The 14,057-nt window shown below is 35.8% G+C and overlaps 1 protein-coding gene across 6 annotated transcripts in view; it reads left to right on the forward strand.

The window, feature by feature from the left end:
* Window positions 1-14,057, forward strand: part of Nkain3 (sodium/potassium transporting ATPase interacting 3) — a 614,497-nt gene that overhangs the window by 91,370 nt on the left and 509,070 nt on the right. Inside the window, exon 2 of one of the 6 annotated variants that reach the window (XM_063257369.1) lies at window positions 2,502-2,540. The exons of the other annotated variants lie outside the window; for them this stretch is intronic. Within the exon in view, the coding sequence (XP_063113439.1) occupies window positions 2,502-2,540 (39 nt within the window). The remainder of the gene's footprint in view (window positions 1-2,501; window positions 2,541-14,057) is intronic. 6 annotated transcript variants of the gene reach the window in all.

Here is a 14,057-nt window from a genome sequence, read left to right on the forward strand (position 1 = left end):
TTTATAAACAATAAGAAAGTGATGAGAATTCCCAATATCAACCCATGCTGGGTTTAGACAGCATGTAAACAGTAGTAGCAAATCTAAATGAAGTACATCCTACAAATAATATAACATGGGAGTCAGAGGAAATTGCGAGGTTCATTTAATCACAATCATTATGTTACTGAGAAGTGAGAGAGGCCACACTGCTACTTGGTGACATTTTGTCAAGTTAAAATAGCAAAAGTAATTTAGTTGAACAACACTGAATAAACTCTCCAAAGAAATTACCTTTGCTCAAGTGCAATTCAAAAAAATGCCTTTACTTTATTTCCAGAACTTCTGCATGTCTCAAGATGAAGAATCTTACATGATGTGTTTTAGAATAAGGCTTAAAAGAAAATGAAAATTTGGTGCCAGGAAACAAAATGAAAATCAGAAACTACATCTATGGGAAGAGTCAATGGGCTTTGGTTCAGTTACTCTGACACTGTTGGTCTGTTGTCTCTCATTTTTACATTTATGTAAAAAGGACCTGTGGAGTCAGGTAAAGCAAGGCTAAGGAAATTCTCTCCCTTTTCACTCTTTGTTGCTTCCAATTTCCCATTCAACTTTTCTATGTTCTTCTATATGTAAGTTTTTATTGCAAGCCACCCCATAAATGCCTTTGGAAATCCACTAAACTATGAATTATTCAGATATAAATGCATAGTGACAAAATAAAGTCTGTAATTTGAGACTTTTCATCTCCCCCCCAAAATTTCAATCCATCCATTCATGGCTGGAAAAACATCTATTTATCTGATTTTTTTTTCAGTAGAGAAAAATAGTATTTCCAATGTTTGTATGGAAGGGAGACAGAGAACTAAATGTTTACCTTCCTTCATGGCCTATGACACAAATTTCAAAACTTAACGATCACATCTCTAAATCATCAAGTAATAATCAGAAGAAAGAAAGAAGAAAAAGAGCAGAGAGGAAGAGAGGGAGGTAGGGAGAAAGGGAGGAAACAAAGGAATAAAAACAAAGATTCTTTTCTTTTGTTTGTTTTGCTAGCTTTGGGAAATATGAAGCACATTACATGTTTTATTGGGACTCAGCTGTGCATAGTCCTGTTAGAAATGACTACACTGAATATTCACAATGAAGCTTGTTACAGACTGGGGTATCCTTTTGAATACAGACTATATCCACAAAAAACAACACAATAGAGTCCATTAAATCAAGCCTTTTCATTGTTTGGTGTTTAGTGCCTTGATTTTTGAATCCATTAATGCACTTTGAATATCAGAGTCACATCCTGCCAGGCATCAGGTTGCCCTCCAGCATAGAAGCCTGAGACTTTGCACAAAGGTACTCTCAGATATTTCTTGATACCCTTGATATTTCTTTCCTGGAATTACAGGGCTGCCCTTTCACTGATGTGCTGAATGGAGGGTTACCACAGCAGTCACATTCAGTGACACATCTGCCTGCACGCTTCATAATGTCCTCTGAAAAGAATGTATTAATAATGTCAAAAGTTTGGTCAGGTTATCCATGACAGAAAAAAACTGGCCTCGAAAGGTTAAGATTTGCTTTCACAGAATCCAGTGGAAGTTTTGATAGGTTTAGAAAAGTGAAGAAATATATATTTTCCTACAAATACTGTCTGTAGTGGTTGACTGAGTGTGTCAACTTGAGACAACACCTGGAGGTATAAAAGGGAAGGAGGAAGGATGAATGCATTCCATTCTTTAGAGAAGCTCCAGTCTTCACCTTTGGTTTGGATGTCATCTCCTGGCATCTAGCATAGACTCTTCAGCTTTCTGGCATACACTCTTCAGCTTTTCATCCTAGAGCCTTCAGCCTTCTGTCGCATACCCATCAGCCTGCTGGTGTATACTTGCACAAGACACTAGGGTGAACTCCAGACCTTGGAATGAATCCTTCCAACATGGATCCTAATAAATAAAAATGTCCCCAGCTGTGGAAACTGAAATCATATTGTATGAAAAACTATTTAGAAAAAGATGTTAGATTGGAAATCATGATTAAATATAAGAAAAATAATTTGACTTACTGATAGCTCATCAAAAAAGTCGAATGGTTCAAGGAATAGAAATCAGTCTCTTTGTGTCACTCAGTTGACACAAGAAATATATAACTGTTAGAAAAGTTCCCTGTATTTTATCTTTACAATTCTATTTTAGCAGAAAAGATAATTTCTTTTGCTTAAGTGACTAATCCTTGAATGGGCCATTATTCAGATACACTTTTTTGGGGGGGATGGGGGAGGCCAGGGATTGAACTCAAGCCTTTGCACTTGCCAGGTAGGTGCTTATGGCACTGAGATATATCCCCAGCTCAGATACACTTTTGTAGAAGACATTTTCAAAATGATTTCATACAAATAAAGCAAAATATCTGAGTAGCACCTATGAGTCATTGCTTTTCAAGATCATTGGACATCATTGTATTTTTCTGCTGTATTTAATTGTGTAGCTAATGCTGTGATGAAACGAGGTTCTTCTCCCCAGGTACCTGTGAGCCCATGGACTTCAGGCAGAAGAGCAGCAGTGAGTATAATAACAGTGAGGGTAATACCAGACCCCAGTATAAAATCCAAGGAAGCAAGAGACTGAAATTTGGGAAGCAAAGGCTTTATTTCCAGGCCTGGTGACGAGTCTCTGGGAGCCAATTTGGACACTGTGTGCCAGAGACTGAAGGGAGGACTTTACAAAGAGGCTGGAGGAAAAGGGGGCAGGGAGAAACAAAGAAACCTGCAGAGCCATCAAACTTGTTGATCCGAATCTGGAAACTGTATAGCTGTCCACTTAGTTCTGACAACCTTGGGAGCCTCTGGTGCCTTCTGAGTTACTCCCATCCTGCAGATAAGAATTATCTGCAATAACATTTGGAGAAGAAAGTAGAAAGCTAATTATCTCAGGACAGCTCGTTAACGCTAACAGGTGGGAAGGGGTCGAAAGTTATAAGAAGCTAAAACTTAAGCCTTCACAAGGGTTTGGAACTTAACCCTTTTGGTGCATTAGGGTTAAGCCACAACATTTTCCTGTAATTTCCTTGAAGCTAAGGCACATTTTATGACAGACCACCACCGGGTCAGGAAGAGGTCACCAGAAACCCAAAATCTTTATGGCCTAGCCTAGATAGATAGGTAAGGGGAGAGGGGAGGCAATAAGGCGCCATACAGAACAGAAAACAGCGGTTATGTTTTTCTTTCTTTCTGGGGAGGGGGATCAAGGTCAGGTAAAGGGTTATGCTAATAAGCAAATCTCCCTGCACACAAGCAAGTTACTTCAAACAAGTGTAAATTAGAGGGCCATCCTAGTTTTCTTTAGCTCTTTAGTGGAGAATAGAGGCGCCTAACAGTGATTAACAACCCTTGTTAGCTTGTTTTAGCACAACTTCTGTTGTTTGTAGAGGGCAACAATGGTTAACATATCAATTAGGTAAGGTTTTACAATTCTTTACAGAGAAGAGCATTGATTAACATATCAATTAGGTCATCCAAAGACATAAGAAGGAAAACACATACAGTAAGCCCCTGTTACAGGTTTTGTTATAATACACATATAACGAAGCTATTTTCTTAGAGTACAACATGAGATTCTGTATATGGTTATGCCTCTGAGGAAGATTGATGCAAACTGCCCTGTTTAGAGGAGGCAGGAGTTTGGACTACTGAACTGGAGATGGGAATGGATTCAGGAATGATAAAGCCTGGGTATGGGTAGGAACCTAACCAGACAGGTAAAGATTAGCACTAACATTGGTGTTAGAGGAATTGTGACTTGTTCAATTGAGAGATTAAGATACACTAGCTTTAAACAAAGAATTACTTAGATAAAGTGGAAAAAAAACAACCCAAATTCCCATCAATTGAGGAATTTATATTAAAAATATGTTTTTATAGAATGAAGTACTACTCAGGTATAAAGAAAGATAAATTTGAGGCTTTTTTAGATAAATAGATGAAACTAGGGACCGTACTCATAAGTGAAATAAACCAGACTCAGATGTGTGCATCATATTATCTCCTTGGTATGAGAAACAAAAGAGAAATTAAGATCCAAAAGGTACAATAAATATTATGAATGGAAAGAAATTGCTCAAAAGAAAGAACAACTAGAATGAAAAAAAGGAAAAAAGAAGGAAGGAGGAAAATTATGTATTTATATGGTTGTATGCAAGATAACTAAGATAATTATACTAATAATTATGTTAGTTCATGGATAGGAACAGTTAGAGTTGGTGCTTTTGTTGTTTGATCAATTTTGCACACCCGTGTCTGGTAATCTGAGCACCTGTTACGAAGATAGCAATGTGTGATATAATAACCATCATTAATTGCCTATCATCTTGTTTTGAAATCCTATATTGTTTTGTTTTCTTTTATTCTCTTTAAAATAAAAAAAGAAACAGATAAAGCTTTAGAAAATGTATGTTTAGGGAAGCAGAGATTGAACCATTGTATGGGTACAAGTACTAAAAGTGAATAATCATTTGGCACAGATCTGGGTCCAAAATAGAATTGAACACATGGACAGCTAGTTGAAGTCTGTTTAGAAAGAAGAAATAAGCCAGGCTCAGGTTCCAGGCTGCTGAAGCCCTTCTAAGAGTAAGTTGAGAATGTGATCTCTCAGGCTAGTTCTATTTAGAAGAGAAACGTTCAAAGGCTCCCACTTTCCAAGGGAGACACATCAAACCTTCTCTGGCTGAGTGCCTGCCTATCCCTTCTTCTAGCAGGATCTGGTAAGACTCCCACTCACAGCATTCTGAATCCTCTGAGGTATGGAATTGTGCTTGACAAGGAGTCCATTTGCTTTGAAAAACTAATATTACGTTTCATTTTGTGTGGTTCAAAATATATTCCCTATGAAAATTTAGTGCATTACTAATGTTACTGCAAAATAATGTAGCTGCTGTGTAACTGTATGACACTTCCTCACATGCTTCTGAGCATATACACTAAAGGGTTAAAAATAAGGATTCAAACAGATATCTTTATATCCTTATACCTAGATAACAAATTATTTATAATTGCCAGAAAGCTAGAAGCAATCTAAATGTCTACTAACACATGACTGAATCAACAAAATGCACTAATGTGTACTGTGAAATATCACTGAACCATAAAAGGCATGAGAATAGGACACATACCACAACATGGAAGTACTTTGAAAATAGCATGCCAAATGAAATAGATGAAAAACAAAATGATAAATACTTATCATTTGATTTCTATGGAGTACTTAGGTCATCAAATTGATGCAGACACAGACAAAAGTACAATTTTAATTAATAGATGCTAGGGAAAGAGTAGAAAGTTACTATTAATATACATAAAGTTTATGTTTGAAATGATGGAAAGTTCCCAGGGAAGACAGAGATAGCTGCACGACAATGTCAATGTATTTATGCTATAGAACTGTACACTTAAATGGTAAAAGTGCTAAATTTTGCTTTATATATTTCAATCATCATAAAAATATTAAAATGTACCTTCAGTATTAGAACAAGCTTTTCATCACTCAGTAATCAATCAGATCTATATCTATCTATGCCTATATCTATATCTATCTATTCTATTTATTTTACTGTTTGTGAAGCCTTAATTTATGTGACTTAGAAAACATTAGGACTTCTCCTTCCATGTATCATCAGTGAAAAGTAATCACTTTCTAAGTTGAAGAGACAGTAGAACAACCAGTAATATCATATATAAGAAATTGACCATAACAGTTTTTGTGGTTTACCAAGTATTCATTAAATGTTAATTTGTATTGGACCTAATGTATTGAAATTACATTTGTTTAGAATTTATGATTCTAAGAGAAATAAGAGCATCAATAAGGAATAACATTTTCTGAGATAGTGTGTTAGTGTTCTGGGCATGTAAAAGCAAAACAGTTTCAAAAGCTGTGCCCCAGGATGGAGAAAGGCTCCTCCTAAGAGCGCTCTACACAAGTTATGAGGGATACATAAGGAGGAGGAAGCTCAGGCATTGATCAAAGGCCACGTGTGAAAACTGGAAACAGTGGGGGAGATGAGTTGGAACCAAAGAATCAACTAAGAATTGGAGAGAAGCCATATTAGGAAGAGAGAATTACATTGCTGGCTAGCTTAGTGCCTGAAAAGGAAGGTAGCTACAGGCAAGTCAGAACAGGGAAGGAAGCGCTGAAATATTGCTGTCCACGCCAGCCCTGGCTGCTGAGCTTCAGCTCTGGTTCACCTCTTTGTGTGTGGAATGAGCACCTGTGAGCATTCTGACCCAAATCCCCAGTCCACAGCCTTTTCCACACCCCTGCCAAGTCACATATCTTTTTGCATTCCACATATATTTCTGTCATAGCCCATAGATCCTTTTATTCACTCACTCTGATTAAGTGACTTGAAGGAAGAGATTACATCTTCTCTGAGTCTTCAGTAATTGTGCAGAAGAGTTAAATAGAAAATATGAATAAATAAAGAAGACCAATGAAGGAACTACTAAAATGCGCATAAGGATTCACTAATGGCACAAAATTAAGTTGAATAGCATATTTAAAATCTCTTCCAAGATTAAGGATAACTGGCACTTGACCTAGACCTATAAGAATTGCGTAGAAAATGGCTGCCTCTCATCTCATATGACTACTTTATATTACACTATCTGAACCTTAACCAAACTCCTAACCACAATGGGGACACTTAATGTCACCTTATAATGACAAATGTTTGTGCCTTTCTTTCTCTCCATGCCTAATACTTTATATCTCCAAAGATGATGTTCATCTTTGTGGCACTCCAACTACTTTCTTTGTTCAATAATGGCAAGAAGAAGTATTGTAGGTACCACATTATTAGTTATGGAATTAATAAATTGTTGATAAAAAGTCTCAAAAATTCAGTAATTTACAACAATCACTGTGCAATATAAACCCCATTTTAGCTCCAGGAAATCAGGCTTCCTATTTCAGTACAGAAGGCAGATTGATGACTTTGGGGATCTGTACCATGGGAAAGAACAACAGTCCATCTGCTTTCTCATTCCTTGATCAGTAGTCATATCAAACCAAATGGCACTCAGCTCTGATAATGTGTAGGCTTTGCCTTAAGTTCCAAAACTACAGTCTTAGTGTGCAGCCCAATGTTAATAGGCTTGTGGTATCAGTGTAGAAGACTTAGCTATAAGAGATCCAGGGCAAGGTTAGCAATGCCCTGGCATACAGTCTGTTCTCTGGATGAATGGGTTCGGCTTCTGTGATTAAACTGACTGCAGATTGAACACTTTGGGGAAGAAAGAAACTCCAGAAAGTTCCCAGCAAACAAGCTTGAAGTTACTGCATGCCTAGCGCTATAATGAATCATCTCAAATGAAATGCTACCCCACCATAGCCACCTGCCTGTTCGCAAGTTCTTAGTGTAACTCTAGCACTTGGTGCATGAGCATTACCCCACTGGAATTTCAGTTATGCGTGAGATAGTTAAGCCCATGGTGGATGGTTCTCTATTGAACGTATAGAGAAATTTTGTTGTCATTATTCCTAAAACAACACAGCATAACAAATATTTGTAGTATTTATATTGCATCAGATATTACCTGTCATCATTAGATGGTTTAAAGTCGACAGGTAGATGTGCCTAGGTTATTTGCAAATACTACACAGTTTTCTACGAGGGACTGAAGCATTCAGGGATTTTTTCTGAGGTGGTCATGGAAATGATCCTGAACAGATAACAAGGAATGACTGCATCTACCAGGTGAACACTTTGTTGTTTCACAAAATAAAAATTGTCAATGTTGGCACAGTATTACATTACATGCAGTTTAATAGTTTTATATACATTGCTAGTAAGAAGTATTAGCCTAAGGATTTTAATGCAATTAGAATTTAAACTCTATATCTGCAAAGAAATAAGCTTTTATTAGTGTTATGGATCTGAAATTATTTCAGAAATTCTCAAGCTGTCAAACCACATACCTGAAACAGTGTGGATTCTCCTCAACTTAAATAGTTTTAATTATTTACTCATTATTCATCTATCCATTCATTTGTCATTCAAAAATTTCATTGTTCTAGGAGTTGTATATTATCATTTTTAAGGAAATTAAAGCTATGACATATATCATAGATTATAGAATTTTTCAATGTAGTTAAACATTTTGTGAAGGCAGTAATTATATTTTACTAATTTTTGTATCATTTATTACAGTTGCTAGTGTATAGTAGGGGCTCAATAAATACTTATTAGTGAATAGCAGTTTTACTTTTATGGAGAATATTTTGTCAAATATGCTTGGCTAACTTTTGTTATTGGATGCTGAAATTTATATTTTCTTGTGGCTAACATCATTGGAACTGAAGCAGCAACAAACAAAAGTTAGATATAAAATAGATGAACTGGTTTACAATATCACAAGAAAATGTATGTAGACATTTTCAGGTACTGGGAAAAGTTTCAAAATTGAAGCTTGTTTGAAAGACTCCTTAAAGAAAATGCATTTTAGTTTTGAGAAGACTGTATTACAACTCCATGTGAAATGTTTAGATGTGGAAATTTTAACTGAACAGCGCAAATTATGTTTTAAAAAGTAAACAGGAAACATATAGGTCATTATTTTTTAGGAAAGAGGGACCAAAGATATCTCAAAACTTGGAACACATAGAATTCTTTTGGAAAAACAATTTTAGAAGGTAAACAATGTGCAAAAATGTGAAATGATCTTGCCATGGGCATTGATATTCCCAAAATGAACTATATAAGATTAGCAAGCTGGAAATAACCAAGTATCATGTAGCTTGTCCGCTTTTTTTCTAAATAAAAAAGGGATTTAGATGTTTATAAGAATTGTAAGAAGGCTACAAGAATGTTTTGAGTTTTTATGACTGCTTCTTGTCACAACTTTATGATGCTGGTAGAAGATTCAAAGCTCAAAGGTGAAAGTTTAATACCCACAGGAATGATAGAGGCTAGTGGATCAGCATCTCTGCATTCAGGGGACATTAAGGGGCATTTGACACATTCACATGCAGTAGGAATTACAGAAGGGCACTGTGCTTGGACATTTGGATGTTTTTCAGTGGAAAAGAACCCATGTCTCCCCCTTCTCCTCCAGGGAGATGTATCTTTATTATACTGCATAGCAAATATACCAGCCTTTCTCTCTCTAAAGAGATATAATCCCTGTTTTCCAAGGCTATTTGCTAGACATCCTTGAAAATATAATTTATAGCAAAGGGTGGTTTGGCACCTCACTGCCAAGATACACAGAAGTGTGAGAGTTCTGTGGAGATTTGTTTCCCATCAGAATAACACACAGCTATCTTCACATCCAGGGATGTTTCACACTTTATGTTTTATCCCCATAGATACCTTATGTCTCAATAGTGTTTTCATTATGTATAGATTCTTATTTTTTGGAAACCTTGTTAGGTTCCCAGGCAAAGAAGCAAACTTCAGAATCTTCTCGACAAGATTTAGGTTGTAGTTGGTGTCACTGAAACACCCACATCATCGTCCTGCCTCCTTTCTTCAGTATCAACCCTGGTACACCAGTTTCGTCTTTGGGTCTGATCAGGTCTCATGTGAGTCAGTGGAAACACACCTGTGGTGCTAAAAACGACATGGAACAAATAAATGTCAAATGATATTGAATTTAAGGTAACTCAGAATAAAAGTCTTCCCACTTTATCAATAATAAGACTTCCATCCATTTTGAATTTATAAACTCTAAATGTTATAGTTAACTTATGTGGCTTAGTGATATTGGTTAAATTATAATTACCTACACATTCTTCAGTCACATAAGCAATTATGTGATATGTTATTAGATTTTACTTTTCTCACTTTTTTTGAAAGCGCTCTATTTGGACTCTTCACATCTTCAACATGGATAGCCAGTTTTGGATCATCTAAGGCAGGTATTTTTTTTCAGAATTGTTTTTACATTCACATAAATTATTTCAAATCTAGAAGTTTTTGCTTCTGTGTTTCATGTTGCCACTGCATAATTTTAAATCATAAACTCAGGGAAGTTTCTATTTTGTGTATGTGTTGTATCCCATCATCTCAAAAATGGAACAATATCATCTATGGCTTTTCAAGGTGATATTTAAATTTTTGAACAGTAATGGTGGCAGGTAAGTTTATTGACCACTTTTTCCATCAGTTTGCTCATCTGACTCCAGGAGCACTTCAGCTACAATTGCACAGGATATTTCAGTTAATTCTTCATAGAAATACCAGAACATGCCATGAACCATAACACATTTGAATATAAATATAAGCAATTTCCAACTTTACTCAGAAAAGATTAGAGGATGGTGGGAAATCTTTCTACTAATATATATGTGTTTTTTTAACTTTAGTTGAGAAATTTATGGTTCTGATACCATTTTTTTTTACCATTAAAATAAGGAAAACCAGACAGCTATGTTGATACCTGTAATTCCCATACTCTGGGAAGCTGAGGCAGTAGGATTACATGATCAAGCCAAATGTGGGCAGTGAAGCAAATCAGTGAGAACATGTGTTAAAATAAAAAAATATTAAAAATTGGGAGGTACCTCAGCATGAAAACTTTGAGTTTAATACATATTACTACATAATATTACATATTAATACATAATACAAATAAAATAAGAAACACCATAATACCAATGAGAATCGTTATGACTACGGAGTAAGAAAGATGAAAGAACTTTACAAACAATAATTTGCATGTGTTTGTGTATTTATTTACACATTTCCGCCCATTATTCTCCTATCTGGATTGTTGTCACTCACGAATACCCATTCACCCAAGCTGGAGTAAATCTCCAACTTCTGCCAAATTTTCTCTTTGTGTTTTGATCCCCTTCGCTTCATATCTGTTCAGTACTGACTCATGTTGTCTTGACAAGCTCTATGATCACCTGAGAGATGCTTTTCACCCGACCTTCAGAGTAATCTACCTTTAATACAAACCAAACTAGTTCAATCTTAAGATTGAAAAATCTCCAAATGCCTGCTAATTACCCAAACACATTCAAAGGATATTCTGTAATGTTAAGTTCTATAAAGAAATGTCCACTTAGTGAAGTATTTCATACCCAAAAGTAAATTGGCAATTCTGAAGAGTAGTGTATTTGAAATTCTTGGTGAAAAACGCTGTTTCACATTAAATACTTTTGGAGTTGATGTCTTTCAGGTTTCCTAAATAATTTGATATTCCCCCCAAATTATTTTATTTCAAAACAGGTTTTATTACTTGGACAAAGGCATATGTCAAAACACAAACCTTAATATAAAGCCTTCCTCCTACACATGGTGCAGAGGCCTTCCCTCTGCGACCGGGGCCTGCCCTGTTCTCATTTTCATCTCTCACCTGCCCTGTGGCCCATGTCCTGTAGTCTGGCAAATGTTCACACTGTTTGCAAGAAATAGGTTTGATTTTCTCAAACATAAGGTACAATCTAAATTCTTAATGTTATGAAAAGTTTGTCACTGCAAATTTGTCATTTTATAGATGTATGTATTTATTTATGGACTCATGTAGATATCAAAGTAATTTTTCTTTGGAGTTACATAGCATATAGATTTTATAGAGCTTGACTAAACACTAGGTTTCTAGCTTTGGTTGACATTTTAAGATGAAGGATACTGGAAAGCATTGCAGATTTCTGCTGTGGAGCTAATGGATGAAAAAGCAACATAAGGATATTATCCAGCCCAGCAACTACTCATATCTCAGCCCTTCATGTGAAGGAAAAGCCTGAATATGTCACTAATCGTTCACCAAGAAGTATAGGCATTTATAAGATTATGAGTTGAAGCTAATTAACATTATCTTTTTAAAAAAATTCTCAGAAGATCTGAAGTTAGTAGTTTGATAATTAAGCTATTCATTTTTGCAAAGATGTTAGACATGATTAGTAACATTGGAGCACTGGGCAGGTCAATTTCTCATCATTGTTAAAATTATTTAATGCATTTTAATGGTGGTTGATAAGGTACAAAATGCTGTGTCAGCCAAATGAAAAAACTTTACTCCATTATATGCTACGTATAGATAGAAATGAACTCATATTTGTTTTTATGCATTCATTCCCAAAATTTAACATTTTCTCTTAGATTTTTGAAGTGGAAAGTATAATCTGTGAGGGGCAAGCACTGCTGAAGCCTATACTTCCTCACATAGTGCACCTCAGGGTCATAGCATGGACAGATAATTAACAAGAAGATGTTCTCAGCATTTAAGTGTTTAAAGAATCCTACTTGGAGCTTTAAACTTCATTGCTTGTACAAATGACTTATTCCATTTATTTTTAACATTTATTATTATGTATGAAATAACATCTTTGTCAGTTGTCTAACACCAGGATTAAAGATTTCATGAATTTGTAAAGATCAACAAACAGAAACAAAAATAATAATGCAAAAAGTGGTCCTTGATAGAGGTTCCATTTTCTCAATGACGACCTTAAAATCTTTTACTAAGTCCCATGTATTACAGATAAGTTTTTTACATTTAAAGTTATTTTTTGTTAAAGAGCTAAGCGTTGATATTAGAATAGATCAATAAATAAATATACTTTCTACTCACTTGGTTTAGAAACAATTGAGACACAGCTAGACACAGGTGGAGAGTGAAATATTTTTTAACTGATAAACAGCTAATAGATTTTGTATCCTGTACATTAGAGCAAGTTAAGTGCACCTACTTACAATTTCTGATTCCCAGTTTACACTATGGATCACTACTTTATACTTTTAAGACAGATTTTGATTTTTGGATACAATTATGTACTCAGGGTTGCTATCTCCCTTTTGTCCAAGTACTGTACCTAAAGACCAAATGCCTTGTGCATCATCCAGTTGAGAGAACAAATGCTGTCAACCATCAACAGGTGGCTTTCTGCACTTCTGGATAGAGCAGTTTGGATCAGGAGAGGCCACAAGCAGATCTTCTTTTGAAACTTGGAGGCATGACAGAAAACAACTCCTATATTTATAAACTGTTACCTAAACCTCCCGCACATAACACAAACAGGTTACAGTGAAGACCCTGCATTCTGAAAGAACTGCTGTCCTAAATTGTCTTAAAGAATACATAGATACACAGGAATGTAATTATGCACATGGCCTTGTGGAAAGGTACATGGTAACGTTTCTGGCCGAGGGAACAGAATTTGTTTCCACAGTTATCATGATATAAGTTTCAGGTGCTCATGATATAAATTTCCTCTGTCCCGCAGCTTTGCCGTGTCTGTCTGAGACCCATTCAGAACTGCCCATTTCAGAAAACCTACTTAAATATGCAGCACTCTCACTCCACAGGAACTAGTTTTGGGCCCTTTTCAGGGTACACACTATGAGCCGCCGTAAGGGGCGGGGTACTGCCAGAAAAGAAGGGAGGAGGTGTCGGCCTTGATTAATGAGGCACTGGGCAGCTATATTAGTGGAAGTCATGATTCTTTGTATGAATATCTGCATGGGTATCTAATATCAAAGAAAATGGCTATTACTATATAAACAGGCAGGATGTTTTAAAGAAGAAATCAGTATTTTATCATTAGATATCTGCTGTAGTTGATCAATAAATAGCTTTCAAAATAGGGCATTAGAAATGAAAGTAGTTCACAAAACTCATGGTACTTGTGAACAAAAGTCCTTTCAATTAATGGAGTATAATGCAGATAGGCATTATGCTTAGAAAATGCCAGGAACTGTCCTAGGAGCTCCCTACTAATTAATTACACTGCATTAACTCATCTACACCTTAAACATCCCATGTTGGATATGACCATTAATATATTTTTTATCTCCTTTATCAGGAAAGAAGTAGTGAGGTCCTTACAAGGTTAAATGACCTAAGTGAATTCTCTGTTTAACATTAAATAACAGAAAGAGGATGTGACTCATCTCTGTGGCTCAAGTTCAAAGCCTGACATTAAACTGCTTCCCACCAGGGTACCAGAATCACAGACTGTACTCACAAACTTGGTCCAATTCTAGAAAATTGTTAATTGGGGACTTGTGGCTATTTAGGAAGATGTAAACGACTTAACTTAGGCTGCTCATTAGCATGACTTTTAAGTATTGGTTTG

Source organism: Cavia porcellus, unplaced genomic scaffold, assembly GCF_034190915.1.
Source record: "Cavia porcellus strain 051 isolate PalLab524CR breed Dunkin Hartley unplaced genomic scaffold, mCavPor4.1 scaffold_10, whole genome shotgun sequence".
NCBI classification, from domain to species: domain Eukaryota; kingdom Metazoa; phylum Chordata; class Mammalia; order Rodentia; family Caviidae; genus Cavia; species Cavia porcellus.